This window comes from Perissodus microlepis, chromosome 12 (assembly GCF_051167445.1).
Source record: "Perissodus microlepis isolate ML-2025 ecotype Zambia chromosome 12, ASM5116744v1, whole genome shotgun sequence".
In the NCBI taxonomy this organism is placed as follows: domain Eukaryota; kingdom Metazoa; phylum Chordata; class Actinopteri; order Cichliformes; family Cichlidae; genus Perissodus; species Perissodus microlepis.
The window spans coordinates 14,300,833-14,317,881 of record NC_140472.1 but is presented as its reverse complement, the minus strand read 5'-3'; the positions used below and the strand labels follow the sequence as shown (position 1 = coordinate 14,317,881).

At 42.6% G+C, this 17,049-nt stretch overlaps 2 protein-coding genes across 5 annotated transcripts; both read left to right on the top strand.

Moving 5' to 3' along the window:
• The first annotated feature begins 1,504 nt into the window (after positions 1–1,504).
• Positions 1,505–5,556, top strand: LOC146375962 (uncharacterized). 3 transcript variants are annotated; one of them, XM_084947540.1, is made up of 5 exons: positions 1,505–1,681; positions 2,165–2,427; positions 2,596–2,762; positions 2,858–4,059; positions 4,477–5,555. In XM_084947540.1, the coding sequence occupies exons 2-5, from the start codon at positions 2,190–2,192 to the stop codon at positions 4,868–4,870; spliced, it is 2,001 nt and encodes a 666-aa protein (XP_084803666.1). In that variant the 5' UTR covers positions 1,505–1,681; positions 2,165–2,189; the 3' UTR covers positions 4,871–5,555. The 3 variants fall into 3 exon arrangements, with proteins under 3 accessions (XP_084803666.1, XP_084803665.1, XP_084803667.1); XM_084947539.1 differs by having other exon boundaries at positions 1,505–1,739; XM_084947541.1 differs by lacking the exon at positions 1,505–1,681 and having other exon boundaries at positions 2,182–2,427; positions 4,477–5,556.
• Positions 5,557–5,849: 293 nt separating this feature from the next.
• entpd4 (ectonucleoside triphosphate diphosphohydrolase 4) lies at positions 5,850–11,884 on the top strand. Of its 2 annotated transcripts, none has more exons than XM_084947034.1 (13): positions 5,850–6,060; positions 6,428–6,546; positions 6,626–6,823; positions 6,905–7,110; positions 7,231–7,381; positions 7,495–7,598; positions 7,966–8,025; positions 8,199–8,329; positions 8,816–8,982; positions 9,089–9,413; positions 10,118–10,203; positions 10,315–10,476; positions 10,684–11,884. In XM_084947034.1, exons 2-13 carry the CDS (start codon positions 6,530–6,532, stop codon positions 10,916–10,918), a joined length of 1,842 nt encoding a protein of 613 aa, XP_084803160.1. In that variant the 5' UTR covers positions 5,850–6,060; positions 6,428–6,529; the 3' UTR covers positions 10,919–11,884. The 2 variants fall into 2 exon arrangements, with proteins under 2 accessions (XP_084803160.1, XP_084803159.1); XM_084947033.1 differs by having other exon boundaries at positions 8,199–8,353.
• Positions 11,885–17,049: the final 5,165 nt, after the last annotated feature.

Below are 17,049 nucleotides of genomic sequence, written 5' to 3'. Positions count from 1 at the left end.
TGCATGTAAAAGTGAAACTTTGGATGGTCCTGATTCTACAGACAGTTTCTCAGGTTTATGTGTGAAAAAGACTTTAGTGATTGTTTTGAACGGTGCTCAGGTATCCTGTTCATGGCTTAAACTGGCACAATTAATTCTATTGATTTAATTGAAATAAATGTAGGCCTATAACCTCCTGTTGACTAATCCATGAGGTACACCAGTGAACACGGAAGCCCAGTTGCCCAAATCTTTTAACAGATTTACAGCTTACAGCCATAACACCTGAGCACACCTGATCTCATCAATCTGATCTCAGGTGCTGGGCAGCGTCAGGCCTGTTTAGTACCTGAATGGGACCCCACCTCAGAAACCAGGTGCTGTAAGGTTGGAGGGTGGCTCACGTGGTGGAGCGGGTCATCCACCAGTATGAAAGCTGATCTTGTAAAATACTGAACCTTGCTTCATTTGTGTGCGAATGTTAGATAAATGGACTTCTATGGAGCTTTTGTACTCTAGCTCAGCGGTCCCCAACCCCCGGGCCTCGGACCGGTACCGGTCCGTGAGTCGTTTGGTACCGGGCCGCGAGAGTTGAGGTTCAGGTGTGAAATGTATAGTTTTCAGGGTTTTTATTGGTTTTCAGCGTTATTTTGTTATCGTTTTTATCGTTTACTCGGTTTACCTGGGTCTTTTCACGTGTGTTATGAATATTTTTTCTTTTTTTCGGTACCGGTACTAGTTTTATTTTGTTGTATTTATCCGCGACACCTTAAAGGCCGGTCCATGAAAATATTGTCGGGCATAAACCGGTCCGTGGTGCAAAAAAGGTTGGGGACCGCTGCTCTAGCTGACCATTTAAAGTGCTTTTTACTACAAGCCTCAGTCACCCAGTCACACACACGTTCATACAAGTGCTTTTTCCATACCTAAGTGCAGACACACTCAGGTAAAAGTGCTTAGGTATATAGATAAAATATATACATGTGTGACTGTGTGAATGAGGCTTTTGAGCGCTCACATTGTGTAGAAAGACAAGCGGAAGTTCAATTATTTATCTTAATTGCCTACATCGATATTTACTCCTCTCAATCCTAGACTCAGTACTACTATTGTCTTGCTGCACCATCGTGTGGTACAAATTGGTATTACATAAAGTATTCGTATTTTGCGTCATGGCATTGCAACATAAGTAAATGTTGGAAGGTTGTAAACCTTTTTAATTAACAACAAGTATCTTAAACACAGTTCAAGATTCATTTATAAGATTCACGAATATCAGCATTTAAAGTTACTTTACAGGCACACAATTAAAAGACTTTTCCTGAGAGTACAGAACGCCTTAATTAATGATTAGTATTACATTCATAGACAATTTGCTTGCAGATAAAATAACAAAAGTGATAATAATCAGTTAATTTGCATTTATAACATTTTTTTTCCGAAACTTCACATTGACCTTCAACGTAGCTTGACGTTCCGTGACACTCGGTCCATCCCTAAGTTTTTCAGAAAGCCCTACCGGGTTACCAGTGAAGTCTCGTGCACTGCTTTGTTTCCGCTGGACTTTCAGACCGGGGTGGTTTACGTTTGTTTCACTTGAGTCAGGCAACCTGACGCGGAGTGCTCCTGGGAGACAAAACTCAGGGCAAAATGTTCCATTGATCAGCGTCCAGTCAGGAAGTGTTGAAAGCGTCAGAGCAAGGTAAAACTGTGCTTTGTTTTCGCATAACGACAAGACAGCACACTGTTACATTTGCCAGGTAGGTGTCAGTGCACTGGAAACTATTCTAAACAATGCATTCTGCTCCTTTCAATCTTTCCGTAACTACAAAGGCGAGTTAGTTAGACAGCAGCACTGATAGTTAACAGTTTACTGTAGCTTGGTTAACCATCCACACTCTCATTCACACACGAACACCAAAGTAGTTTATTAACATCAGCTAGTATGTTTTAATGTTTAGATATGAACGCTGATCTGTGAGAGGAGGGGGTGTGCACCGTGTCAGCTTTATATGTGCTGTATTTATTTATTTATTTTTAACATTTGTTGGTAAAATAACTTCAATCCTAATGACACCATTCAAATTACATAAGAGTTAAAACTCCTTATCAACATTATGACTCTATGAAAGAAAGCAATTTCTACTTTTAACCCTTCATCACTTGTTGCATTTGACCACTTCAGCCCTGAAGTCAGCTGAAATCCCACAATGCCCCTATTTCGGGCTTTGGCTGAACGTGGTGGGGCGAAGGCTAGACCCAGGCGCAGGAGGCAGAGAACAGGAGACTGGTGGAGGACAGATGAAGATGGTCCGGTCCTTTCACTGAGGCAGCTGTCTCTGCTAAGCCTTGCTGACAACATGAAAGAAGTGTGGGTGAAAGACTATACCGATAACTACCTGGATCGGTATTCATTCAGATACATCGTGGGGCCTTTCAACTTACTCAGTGAGTTAATAAGCGTCTAATTAAAAAATGATAACTGGAAATAACTAGAAATTTAATAAAAGCAGCAGCACAGATTTGACTAAATCACTATAAGTGATCCCCTGCTGTACGTGTCTTAATGATATCTTTGTGGATGTTTCTTTTTCTACTCTTTAACTCTGCCTGTAGCCAGTGAACTGGTTGAGGAGCTGACATGCCTGCTGTGCAGCAGAAAGCAGTTGTCCAGGGCAGCCCTCCACCTCCTATTGGTGCCCCAGCTTCGAGGTCTGTCTCTGGAAAGTTGTCCTGCTTTGGTCACCCCAGCCCTCTGCACTCACATTGCTGCACGCTGCCAGGTTAGAGAGAAACCACCGCTTCCATGTCCGTGTCTCATCTTTTACTCTGTCTGATTATTTATTGTGAGTCTGAACTTTCTGTGTTTTTGTCTCAGGATTTGAGGAGTCTGGATTTGTCTGGAGCCCAGCAGCTACCTTCAAAGGTCATTTCCGAAACCCTCCATGGCCTTCCTGCTTTGCGCTCCCTCTCTCTGACTGGCATGTCCTGTGACAAGCATGTAATCAGAACAATCGCTCAGCGTTGCCGTTTGTTGCGGCATCTAGATGTATCCCACTGTCATTTGCTTTCCCCGGGTGCATTGCTTCCTCTTGGAGGTGGGGCTTTCTGCTCATCCTCAGGCAGTCCCTTTAAAGCTCAGAGTTCTGTTTCCACTTCCTGCTCTGATCAGTCCTCATCCTTTCCTGCAACCCTAGCTCCTCTTCCCCTCAGCAGTCTGCTGGCTCTGGATATTGGGTTTGGGGTACAAGAGGAAGAACCTGTGGCTGCTGCAGCCTACCTCCTTCTCTCTCTCCCCTCCCTGGAAAGAGTAGCCATGGAGGGCATAGAAAAGGCCTGCTGCCTCATCGAGCACAGAGAGTTCAGCCTGGCAGATGAGTTTACAAGCAGGGAAGGAGTTGCCAAGCTGGAACAGGTTTGGCAGGAAAGAAGGGACAAGGAGGGCAAGGATAATTTAAGAATGAGGAGAGAAAAAACAGCAGTGGATAGAGAAAATGAGGATGAAGAGGAGGAGGGGATATCATGGGAGGAGTATAGGAGTGGGAGTGAGGAAGATACAAGTAGAGATGAAGGGCCACCTTGCTCTCAGAGGCAGTCAGGACAAAAAAGGACACATCGGTCACAGTCAGACTTTGCCCTGAAACTGAAGGATGTTAAGGGCTTAACCTTTGACTCTCTGGATAGTTTAGGTCGTTTATGTCCAGGCATTTGCTCCATGTCTGTGAGTGTTGACAGTAATGAAAACACTAGAGGAGGAAGCAAGGTATCTCTGTTAGCCGCGGGCCTCAAGGCCTGGTCCGGTCAGCTGCAGAGACTCTCGGTCCAATTCCCAGGAAATCTGGACAACCTCCTTCCCTCTCTGTTAGTTGCAGGGTGCTCTCTGATTTCTCTTACACTTGAAGGGGTGAAAACCAACTCCTACACCAGACTCCTGCCAGTCATCAGGGCCTGTCCCAGACTCAGAGACCTGCTCATTTCTGCTGAGCCTCCTCCCACCTTCCTACAAATAGAACATGAGGAGGATCAACAGGACAATGGAGATCTTCCACGTCTGCCTAACCTTTGCTCTCTCACACTCAGGTAAGGTTACTGCTGAGGTACTATTTATGATACACCAGGAAGTATTGCCCGTCAGTAAAGATTCTACACTGTTTCTTTGTGTGTTCTTGTAGTAGGCTGCTCATAATGATGTTTCACATCAATCTGACATTTAATCATGCCATTAGAGGAAAATCAAAAGTCTATTCTTGCTGCCAGGCTTAAGAGGCCCTATTGTACAGATAACGCTGGCCTTTATAGTGTTCATATTCTTCTTTTTAAGCTTTTTTTCTGCCTCGGTAGCACCTATCTGTGTTGTGGCATATAACAAAATAAAGTGAGAGGAAGTAATTATTTGAAACTTAAGAAATGAGGCCAGAAAATTATATTTTGATAAGCAGACAAGACTTTGGCAATCTATCAAAGATTTTTCCTCATCTTCTTTGTCTCTCCCTGAAGTTTCTCCTATGAGCACAGCCAAATAAAGCCTGCCATGTTCTGGATGTCCCTGAAGACGGTCCTCAGGTGTCTCCTGACCGGTTCCCCTTTACTGGAGAAGCTCTCACTCGTCTCCCTGCCGTGCCCCTTGGACTACACTTTACAGAGTGTGCTACGCACAGAGAACTATGAGCCGCGTGCTTCTGCAGAATCCACAGGCTCACCTCTCGTGCCGCTCGGTCGGGTACGCCACGTTGATCTGCAGCAGACAGACGTGACGATTAGAACGGTGAAGAGTTTATTACAGCAGAGCAAGAGACTGAAGTATATGGACGTGAGTTGCTGCTGGCAAATTAGTTACTTCGAGTGGCTGGCCTGCAAGACGTGCAGTAATGTTCAAATTGTTTGGGCATAATGAAGAGATTACCAGCTGATTCACGTACAGCAAATAAAACTACTGTGCACCTTTTATAGTGTGAGGTTCTACTACAGCTCTACGAGTTTTGGCAGGTTATCAAAGGTTATTTTTGCACTGAGAGAACATATTGAAGTAACACTTGATGACTTGTCTTATATAAAAAGAGTTATTACAGTAACTTGGATACATTTGAAAATGTGCTGTATAATTTATACCATGTTTTAAATCATTCGTTATTGTTTTTCAAACTTATTAGAAAGTCAGTATTAATGTATTGTCTTTTCAGTAAGCTATAAATCTTATATTAAATACCACATGAGTGGATTTGTGTATGACTTATGATTTTATATCCACTATCAATCCACTGCACATGTCCAAACTATCTCAGCCTTGCCTCTCTACCTTTGTTTCCAACCCGCTCATCCTGTGCTGTCCCTCTGATGTACTCATTTCTAATCCTGTCAATTCTGGTCACTCCCAATGAAAACATCTCAGTGCAAACATCTCCAAACCACCCACCATAGCAGATCTCACTACCATCTTGTAAATCTTCCTGTTCACTCTTGCTGTTGCCTTTCTGTTATAAAACACTCCACACTGTCTGCTCTCTTTTTCACCTCTCTCTCATTGCCTTGGATGTTTGACCCCAAGTAATTAAACTCGTCCTCCTACCTCTCGCATATTAAACTGTTTCCATCTCATTCACACACGTGTTGTGTCTTCGCTTCTACATTTCAATATTTGTCCTTAATCACCTGAACCTGCTGCACATGATCTCTGCCTGTCAGTCAATAAAAGTCCTTTTCCTTGCTGGTGTCCATCCGTGCGCACAACTCAGTATAAACTTTTGACACCTTTCTTTTTCTTTCCTAACTTCTCCCTTTAAACACGATGATTTCACATCACCTGGGGATCATTTCTTACCTAATTCCAGGAAGTAGGTGGCGGTATTGCACAATAATCCCTACATTAGATGTGGAAGAAGAAAAAAACAAGACGGGCGGCTGTCTGCCCACAGGCTTCCGATCCGGGCTACGCGGAGATAAAAATCAATCACCACGTCTCGACTACCACGTCACTCACCGGATTCCTTCTCGTACCTTTACGTTAGTTAGCCAGAGGTTAGCATCTGGCTGCTAATAAACGCCACATTTTCAAGAAAAGGGGGGATTTTCACACCTTTCCTAGTAAGTAATAAACAGGCTAGGAGCTGTGAACACGTCACATTACCGGTTTTACAGTGACGATCAGTAAAAATGCGCAAAAATAGGATCATTTAGCTTTCTACTACAACCAAAGTCAAACGTTATTCAACACAAACGTCTGAAATGCAAATGTTAGGTCGTGTGAGCGCTTATCGGCTTTCCTTTTATAAGCAGTGCTTTTCCTGTTTGGCTTATGTCTGTCTGTAGTTTAAATACGTTGCCTTTACAGCGAGAATATGCTACGTGTCTGTGTCGTACCGGCTCTGCGGGCCTTCTTGATAAAAGAGCTCAAGTTCCCCTCAAAATAAAATGCGAATAACTGTTAATTTATAACATTGCCCCCTAAAAGGTCACAATGATAAATGAAGACATCGGGACGTTTGGAACAAGGCAGATATTCATCTTCCAGCTTCATGCTTTATAGTGATAAGTAAAGCAACAAGTAGAAGAAATGTCCATCATGGGAAGGTTGGTTTCTCCTCGCATACTTTTCACATATCTGTGACGTTTCATACTTTGCTGAGGCTCTCTTACATTTTGTTGACAGGATCAGCTTTTCGTGCCTTTTCCCAGCTTCGTGGCACTTCAGCCTCTCATCCCAGGTTCTTCCTCGGCTCCTGATACCATCAATCAGACAGCTGCTCTTCATCAGTCTAGTGGTCTGCCTCATAGGGCTGCTCTACCTGCTGCTTGTTGCTGGAAAGGGGCACGTCAGTTGGATCACAAAGGAAAATCACTTCCACAGGTTTTACACAACTACTATCCAGTTGTAGATGTCCTAGTAAACATGGGAAGCATCATTTCTAACTTTTACGATTCTCAACAGGCATTTAGCCAGGGTCACTGATATCGATGCAACAGACACAACCAACCCCAACCTGAACTACGGTCTGGTAGTGGACTGTGGCAGCAGTGGCTCCAGGGTGTTCGTGTACTGCTGGCCCCGGCACAACGGTAATCCCCACGAACTGCTGGACATCCGGCAAATGCGAGATCAGAACCGCAAGCCAGTGGTCATGAAAATCAAGCCAGGTGAGATGTCCAGTGTTTGGCTCAAACTGTTATCACAGTATTATTTGGCGATGCACGCATTTCAGCATCTTGTACTGCCTTTTATTTACCCGCTGCGATCTAATGTGTGTTTTCCCTCAGGTATTTCCGAATTGGCTAAAACACCGGAGAAAGCCAGTGATTATATATACCCACTGCTGAGCTTTGCAGCCCAGCACATCCCCAAACACAAGCACCAGGAAACACCCTTGTATGTCCTGTGCACAGCTGGAATGAGAATCCTACCCGAAAAGTAAAACCCCAATAAGAATAAAATCGTGAACTATAAATCTGTTAACACCTGAGCTGACCTGAGTTACAGTTAAAAAAAGCAAAGTTTTTGTTATTTTGTTTGTTTGATTTCAGTCAACAGGAAGCACTTCTGGAGGATCTGCGCACAGATATCCCAGTCCACTTCAACTTCCTCTTCTCGGATTCCCACGTGGAAGTGATTTCTGGAAAACAAGAAGGTACGTAAATGGAAACGTAATTTGAATTTGTTTATTTCAAAGGGAGAGTGCATGTAAATGAACAAATCAGTGAAAATATCGAGTTCCTGGCACGTTAGACAAAAACAATAAATAAGAAATTTAACACATCATCAGACAATGTACAACGATGTAGTTCAGGCAACAAATACATAAAATTACAACATGAAATTTTATAGTACACAGTACACAAGAATGAACATCAATGTGTTATACAGAATGAGAATGGTTTGTGTTGTTTTATATTTAATACAGTGGGAGTCTATTTGATTCATCACTTTGTGGCCACTGAAAAGTTTTCTGACACTAAACCTTATATCATAATTTACTTTGTATTTATTGGTTTTAGGTGTCTATGCTTGGATTGGAATCAACTTTGTCCTTGGAAGATTTGACCATGTGCACAATGGTAAGAATCCAAGAAGGTAGCATTACACTTGTGTACTAAGTTTTTGCCACTAAAAGGCTGTTGTGCTGCATGTTAACTAAATCCATGGAGACTTTTGTATCTGCTAACGCGGTGCTCGTACGATACGCCTTCACTAACTGAATCTCAAACCCCTTTGCTCTCGATCACCCAAGACGGCGAGGCTGTAGTGGAGGTACATGTTCCAGGCGGCGATCAGCAGGAGATGCTGTTGAGGAAAAGGACCACAGGTGTCCTGGACATGGGTGGTGTCTCCACACAGATTGCGTACGAAGTGCCCAAAACTGTAAGCTTTGCTTCTCCACAGCAGGTTATTATCCACAACCAATTCTGTTTTCGTGCTGTCTTTGGTTTTTGCCACTCACCCTCTGTTTTTCTCCCCCATCCCCCTTACTCCCCTTCTTCCACCCTCTATCATTTCCTGGTAAAACCTGTATGCACCATTTTTGTCCCGTGGAGATGATCTGCTCTCCATTCATCACTATTGACTCTACTGTAAGCCAGCTGCAGGCTCAGCAAATATGCCACTGATTGACTGTAGCCTCCCTAGATAGTTAATCTCAGCTTCTTTGATGTTTTGAGATGCCTTATTTGAGACACAATATTTAGCTTTCTCTTTTATTTTCTTGCCTCGACTATGGGTGCCCTGCTCTAATAATAAAGGTATGTCTATATGCATACACGCACTTTAGAAGTGCGGGTGTGTAAATTTGAATATGCGTAAGTAGAGGGAGGGAGTCACTTCTCGTGCTGATGTGTGTTTGCTCTGTAGGAGGAAATCGCCAAGAACTTACTGGCCGAGTTTAACTTGGGGTGTGACGTGCATCGCACAGAGCATGTGTATCGTGTTTATGTGTCCACCTTTCTGGGTTATGGAGGAAATGCAGCACGCCAAAGATATGAGGAGAATCTCATCAGAAATACTGCAGCCCGAAACAGGTGAGATCTGCAGGTCATTCTCTTGGCTTAATTAAACTGTTTTTGGGTTGTTTTTTTTTAAAGGTGGCACTACACAGTATTGCGGATATTTATTATATTTATTCAGGCTCTTAGATCAGCATATTGGTGAAACAGTGGAGTCTCCACTGCTGGACCCATGTCTACCCACTGACCTGCAGGATGAGATCGGCCCACCTACGCAGCGCCTGTATCTGCGAGGCACTGGAGACTTTGACCAGTGTAGGCAAATTCTCCAGCCATTCCTAAACCGCACCAATGACACCCAAACCTCCCTCAATGGCGTCTACCAGCCGGCAATTGACTACAGCAACAGTCAGTTCTATGGCTTCTCTGAGTTCTACTACTGCATGGAGGATGTGCTGCGCATGGGTGGAGACTATAATGCTTCGAAGTACGCCAAGGCTGCCAAGGTGAGTGGCGCTAGAAAAGTTTAAGTGCCAGCAGAGCTCCACGGTACTAGGTTGTGAGCGCAGAGCCTGCTGAAGGACTCAGGGCCCTGATGTCACTTTCATGGGCTCTTTCTGACAGTTTAGTCAGTGACATACACATGAGTATCCCCCTAGGTCGTGTAGGGCTCTGGCAGTGTTCCTCCTGGTCCTTCAGTCTTGCTTGCTGAGTTGATGCCCTTCTCCTAGCGCAACAGCCCGTCTCCTTGTATGTCCTCCACACTCTTGAGACTGTGCTGGGAGACAGTAAACCCCATTGTCATAGGGATGCACCATGCTCGAGTAGCTGTGCAACTTGAATGGGCTGTGGGAACAGTCTCTTGCTACCAGTAGTGGCAAGTGCCATCAGTAAGCAGGGATGATGGCAATGGTGCTCACCACCTGCTAAACCATTCCCTTTTTGAGATGTTTTGTTACCTCTCCACTGTACCGGTTTTCACTTTGATTTAGAGCAAAGCAGGTGAAATTGATTCACAATGGCTCACGCTTGCTATTAGGATGGATTGATCCCTCAAGTTTAACTTTATTTAGACTGTAATGATCCAGTGTTCCTTTAACTCTTTTGAGCAGTGGAGTAGAGTTATTTTGAGCACTAGAATGGTTATAGTAATGTTTATCATTCACTTATCATTGGAAACTTTGCAGACATTTTTATTAAACATTTACAGAGTTACTGTGCCACCCAGTGGAAGATTCTGAGGGAACGCTTTGAGTCTGGGTTATATGCCTCACATGCAGATCTCCATAGATTGAAGTAAGTCAGGACTCTCCAGCAGTTTCTGAAAACAACATATAACTTGTCACATTCCTTCAATATCTCTGCTGCATGAATGTTCAGCATGTGCTGTATTTTTCCTGTCTGCAGGTACCAGTGTTTTAAATCGGCATGGATGTATGAAGTATTGCACACAGGCTTCTCTTTCCCAACCAATTATAAAAATCTAAAGACTGCTTTATTGGTCTACGATAAGGAGGTCCAGTGGACTCTTGGAGCTATACTTTACAGAACACGCTTTCTGCCTTTAAGGTAAGATGGATTTTCTCGCACATGTTGCCCTTTCCTCGTCAGTTTACTAATCAAGCTTTAAGTCATTTTGCCCAGTGAAAATAATGTTGTTCATGTGAATGAGTGCAGCCATGGTTAGTTGAGCTGGATTTCACTACAGAACTCTCAGTCTTTGTTTCCCAAACTGTTGTAATATGTGTGACTTGTTCTTGTTGTGACCTCTTCCAGGGACATCCAACAGGAAAGCCTGAAAGGAGCGCACTCTCACTGGCGACACAGCTTCTCCTTTGTCAACAATCACTACTTATTCCTGGCTTGCTTCTTCATCGTTTTGCTTTCTATTATACTGTACTTACGGCGACTCCGCCGCATTCATCGGCGCACAGCTCAGCGTTGCACCCCCTCCTCTGTACCGTGGCTGGAAGAGGGCCTTGGCTCACCAACAATCCTCATCAATCTCTAAAATTTGTAGAGCGTAAAGTCTGGGCAGCGCGTCTGTTTCCCATCGCCAATCTTCGCTCCTTTTCTCTCTAAAGCCATCTCCTTTGTCAGTGACTCTTTGAAGGCTGCTCCACCTTAATGTGTTTTGAGAGATGGTACAAATAAGAAACACCTTGCATGAATCTTCAGGCTTGCCTGAGGAAAATATGTGTGATTAAGTTAAACATTCATAATTATATTTTTGCCTGTCTAATTCAGAGGGCAGCTGCCCTTAAGTGTCTCTTATTTATTTCCAGAAATAAATGGTACTTTATTTCCAGGTTATCCATAGGGAAATAATTTCTTAGTCAAACTTTTTAATTTCACAAAGTTTGACGAATAAACCATAGTGGCTTTTTTTTTTTTTTAATTTCTATTTATGTGTGGATATTTACAGTTCTGTATGCCTTTGCCTTTTCTTTGTGCATGTAAACATCTTTTTTATTGTTGTTCTTAAAGTTAGATGAAATAAGCAATCCCCTATTTGTATAGAAACCTCAAATGCAATTAATTATAATCAGTAGAAGGAGAATTTTTTTGCACTGCAGTTGAGAAGCACGTCCCAGCAGGAATAGTCTTTTTCTGTTTGAGTGTGTCCGTGCGCATCGCTCCAAAAGTGACAAGTAGCCTTGAACAGCTATGCTAGTGCAATACATGTCTTATCACTGCAATGCATCTACCCTTTTCTCGTGAGCCTCAGTCTTTTCTAAGGCCTTGCTGAAAGTCTTGTGTGTGGATATCTGGCTGTTCGGTTGGATACTGTTGCATATGTTTATGTTTAGGCTTCGTTTTCAGAAGCTATCATGTCACTGCTGTGTATGTGTGTGTGTGAGGGGGGGGGGGATTGTAAACAAGAGCACATGCCCCATTATTTATATAATGAAATGTTTTCACAAATGAATGTGAAATAAATGTGTCACTGCAACCCAGTAATAAAAATTTTATGCTATTCTGATCTTTTTTATTATCTTTTGGATTAAATGTAAATTTCGTGGTCTTTGGGAGTAATGTGAACACCGACCTCTCTGTCCTCTTTTATTCACCAAATGTGGTTTTTAAACTTATTTCCTGTTTAAAAGCTGCATGGAAAAAAATCAATCAATGGTAATAATCAGCATGTAGCCAATAATGGCCACAGGGCTGCAGAAAGTTTTTTTGTTTGTGTTTTTTTTTTTTTTTTTTTTTTTGCCCGTCCCGTTTGGTTCTTTAACCATCAAAATTGTTGTCTGAAGGCCAACAAAGATACCCAACGGATTTACTTTACCAATTGGATCATCAAGGCCTTGCCGTATTGGTCCATTTGATCAACCTTTGTTATTATTCTTTTTTTATTTTATTTTTAGTTGTTACTGACGGGCAGTGGTGGTCCTAGCCTGTCTGGCGCCCCGGGCGAACACTCCCTCTGGCGCCCCCCCCCCACACACACACACACACATAAAACATATTAAGGATTGTACATTAACATAAAACTGTTGTCGGAACCATACTGAATTTCACCAGAGGAACACACACACACACACACATATGAAGAGAGAGAGAGTATGCATAGTATGCAAACAGCTACCAAACAGCCATCATAATTCGTCATACAATGAGAACAGGACAAATCAACAACTGACAATGACTAATTAATATTAAAATCTGTAACATAATGTATTGTTTGGAGTTTAGTCTGTTACTGTTACTATTTTTTATTTCTTTTTGGAGCAACTGAAATCCACATAATTTCCTTAGGGATTAATAAAGTATTCTGATTCTGATTGTTTCAGGATGACCTGCCATTATCCAATGACACATCTGCTTACCTGTATCTTTTGCTCGTTTCTCTTCCTCTTCTTTTCTATTTTTTCTGAACTGAGCACCTGATGGCTTTGAACTTTTCTTGTCCATCTTCCAGTGGTTTTAATTTTGCACTCCAGTATGAACGCCCATCCCCCAACCCGAGGATCGCCACAACATAACCTAATAGACCTACACCCAGTTCACAGATTCACTTTGTCTAAGGTGTATTTCTGGGATTTCACACAACCCAGTATTCAGATCGTGAATACATAATGGGCTTGGATTTACAACATTATGAATGAAATGTGCTCTATTTGGGAGCAGCCGGCCCCTCCCCTTTCGACGGGTTGTGTGTGAGACTTTAAATCAGGGTTGTCAAATTCAAATACACGGTGGGCCAAAATTCAAAACTGGAACAAAGTCGCGGGCTAACATTAATATTTATTGAAAAAAAAAAAAACTTCCTCCAGATATAAGAATGAATCTTTTCTTATGGACTCAAACAAGCTTTGCTGAAAAACTGAATATGGAACAAGCAAAGCTTAATACTAAACAATATATATATTAGCTGTATAATACCAGTAGGCCAGCTCTAATAGTAATTTGGTATGTCTTTGCGGGCCAAATGTAATTAGGCTGCGGGCCAAATTTGGCCCGCGGGCCAGAGTTTGACACCTATGCTTTAAATCATCAAACTGTAAATTATAAATGTTAAATTGTGTTGATCCCTTTACCCCTAGTACTAAAGTGTATATTTATTTTCTTACTCTTCTTATATTTATTGTTTGTTTACTTGCACTGCTGTAACTGGAGCCTCGTCGTCTCGTCTCTCTATATACTGGACTGTATGTAGCGGAGATGACAATAAAGTTTACTTTGACTTCAGCAGCGAGCAGGCGCACCGAGGGCTCTCGCGCTCACTTTTCGCGTATAGAATTTCGAAAAAAAACATCGGTGCAAATTATAAGTCTGTATCATAACGTCTGGTGTTTCGTGTTTGTTGGTTTGTTTTTATTTTGTTTTATTTTCGGAGTTGGTTATTAGATGCCGCTCCAGCCAGCCAGTGAATCCCCCGCCGCCACGCCCTCTCCTCCCTGTGCAGCAAGCAGCAGGCGCACCTCGCAAACGGAGGGCGCCCTTACTCCCAGCAAATGGGCGATAGAAAACCGATCGGTGCCTGTACCATTCCCAATATGCGCTGGCATGATGTCGGGGCAGCATGAGTACGAGCAATTTTTTTTTTTTTTTTTTTTGGCGATGCCCGTGATGCCGCCCCCACCACGATGCCGCTCCGGGCAACCGCCCGTGTCGCCCGTATCAAAAACCGCTACTACTGACGGGACAGACATGGCTGGGAGGTAGGAAAGGGAGAAGGAAAGAAGCAAAAGAAAAACAGAGGGGAACGGGACGGTGAGAAAGGGCACTTAAAAAGAAAAGATCTCCTGAATCACCTGTTGAGAGAGGAAAAAAGCAAAATAGAGAGCAACATAATAAACACAACACCACTGCATGAATCTAGCTAAGTGTAAATAACAGTAAATACTAAAAATTTAATGTTTTTGTGCAGCAGGCAAGACCGACAGCGCACAATGTGCTTTGAGGTAGCAGCTAAGAAAGGTGTAGTTTGTGTCTATGAACAATGAACACCTGTGCACGCTTGTATTCAAAAGGTTTCTCCATGTAACAATCTGCTAGAGCAGTGGTTCCCAAACTTTTTTTGCTGCTGTTTTACAAGAAAAATGTTCGTGCCCCCCCCCCTCCACGCACCCACAAACACATCCTCCAACCACACACACCCATATTTTGCTCCATTGCGGTTTATTTCACACCTCAAACATTTAGTAAACAATTAAACAAATATAAGTAAACTGCAATAAATTACAGGTAGTAAGAAAGTATGGTTTTGGGGTTTTTTTTGTTTTGTTTTGTTTCCCTTTTCATACCGCCCCCCCTGCAATGGCTCTGCGCCCCCCCCCCCCCCCCCCCCCCCCCCTAGGGGGCGGCCCCCCCACTTTGGGAAGGTCTGTGCTAGAGGGTGTGGGGAGCCATAGGCCTGTCCCCCAGGGCATGAAGAAGGCATGGAGGAGATCCAGGCCTCGACATCCAGAGGCCCCAGAGAGCGAGAGCCCAAGGAGGACCATCAGAGGGGCATTCGTGCCACCCTCTGCAGAAACTGCTGTGTCACCATGCTATGCACATACATCATTAAAAAAATAGTGTTTCCAAGCCACAGTCTGGCATTGTTGTGTTGGATATCTGCTCTGTTACAAGGCTGTAACTGCTGCATCACTGAGAATATTCCACTCGTGGATTTGTTTCAAAGCAAACAAAGTCATGCACACAATGCAAGATCAATGTGACGTGTCTTGAGAACGAATCAAATGAGCCATGTGCCTTTTAAACTCAGTGGTGCTTGAAGTCCTCAGCAGACACTCCAATAGTAACATAAACTAATGCACTTGCTTATTGTTGCTTTGAGTGGAAGATAAATTCATTGCCACTTTTGCTAGAATTCAAAACATGTTCTAAACTCCCACGTTTGTTTGCTGTGAAGTAACCTCTCAGACTGAACTCGTGTCTCAATATTAGTATTATATATACTGTTGATATTATTAGTCTGCTATTAACAAAGACTGACATAATTACATGCAACAGTTTGTGAAGTACAAAAGGCAGGCCGGTCATTTTCTTTCTGTTTTTTGCTGCATCATGTCTCTGGTCTCCCACCTTCAGCGTTGTAATAATCAGCTGTAGCTTTAAAAGTTCATTTTTTATTGGTACACTACCTGTTCATGTTAACCTTTTTGTGGTATGTGATATGTGAACAACAGCTGTAACAGCACCCTGAAAACAAGTGGCTCTTTAAGATGTCAGGTTCTTATATTGCTGAGTCACTGGGATGTCACCGTGCCTCACAAACACACCCTCAGTGATGCAATATGCTTTTCCCCATTGAGCTTAAGTTTCAGTCAATAGTACGTAACATAGGATAGTTTAACTCGTTTTTATAGGTATGATTACGATGTGTTTGTTTTGATTGAACACAAATCCCTTAAAAATGCTATTGTGTGACCGATTAACGGCTCAGAAAATTTAAAAAAAAGCAGTTGTTCTTGTTCAGATCACTCCCCGTGATGTAAATCAGAGGGTGGGGTGGCCTGACCAGTAACTCTTAAGAGCAGCTGAATCCAGTGATAACCGCTGCACACACTGGGATCTAGTGGAATATCAAAGTGAATTTGAAACTTCTGTCCTGCAACATGAGACAGGTATACAGTATCTAAAGACATATAAATAATTAAGAGTAGAAGATGTAATGAAAAAACAAGGAATGGGTTTAAATAACTGGCCTCCAGCGGGGTCTTTGGACTAAAGCAAATGGAAGGAACCTGTGAGGTAGTCCAACAGTTTGACAACAATGTTACACTTTTTTTTGGGAACTGGAACTCAAGCGTGTGTGTAAAGCAGCTATTTTCTGAAGCTTCTGATTTAACTGTAGGCTATTTCATAAGACTATCCACATGACGTGAAGCACGGATGATGTGTGCAGATCTATATGCTCAGATTTAAAACGGCAGGTGAGGGTGGTTTGTGTTATAATAATGTTTAAAAAAAGAGCTTTTCTTCCTTCCTTCCAGTTAGGCAAACATGTGTTATCAAAGGTCATAGTTCAATGAGCACTACATTGCAATAGTGCTGCTAAAGCAGCAGCTAAGATATCACTTAAGATAAAAACAAAAAAGACCTGCCATTTCTGTGTTTCTTTTGCTGAATAACAAATACAGATGTCGCCCTTCTTTTGCTTCTCCAGTTGTGTTTCAGAGCTGTAATTGCAAGTCATGTAACAGTACAGTTCAAATAATTAGTAAAATACAAAGAAGAGTTATTTCTTAAATGAGTGTTCATTTCATATTTATGTGGCATTTCCTGGAAGGATAAGTGATCCTGTTTGCGTACTAAAGTCGGTTTTTCAAGTACTATGTGAAAATGTATGTGTTAATGTATTCCACTAGTCTCTGTGATAGCACCATATGCGGTGTAGAGAGACCACGACTTTTAGATAACTTCCCTTTGACAAAGGACGATTTCTCTCATGGTTATTGCACATATGCTGCCTGATAGGTAAGCCACACCTACTTATCTACTCAAGCTGGACTATGAGATTGCGCTTTTGTCAAACCCATTCAAAAACTGAGAAGGAAATCCAGCATGGATGGACAAATTGTAACAGTGGGGCTGTTGAGTGTGAGAAGAATCTTGCATGGAAAGTTTTCATTGGTCGCCTAAAGCCAAGATCCCGCCCGACATGAAACGCGAGTGGTCCATATTAAT

Excerpts from the sequence above, each read along its gene's own strand:
- LOC146375962 (XM_084947541.1), top strand. The coding sequence starts at position 2,190 with ATGCCCCTATTTCGGGCTTTGGCTGAACGTGGTGGGGCGAAGGCTAGA. Across the intron at positions 2,763-2,857 it reads ACATTGCTGCACGCTGCCAG|GATTTGAGGAGTCTGGATTT; the intron begins GTTAGAGAGAAA and ends TTTTTGTCTCAG. Across the intron at positions 4,060-4,476 it reads CTTTGCTCTCTCACACTCAG|TTTCTCCTATGAGCACAGCC; the intron begins GTAAGGTTACTG and ends CTCTCCCTGAAG.
- entpd4 (XM_084947033.1), top strand. Across the intron at positions 10,204-10,314 it reads GCAGATCTCCATAGATTGAA|GTACCAGTGTTTTAAATCGG; the intron begins GTAAGTCAGGAC and ends TCCTGTCTGCAG. Across the intron at positions 10,477-10,683 it reads ACACGCTTTCTGCCTTTAAG|GGACATCCAACAGGAAAGCC; the intron begins GTAAGATGGATT and ends GACCTCTTCCAG.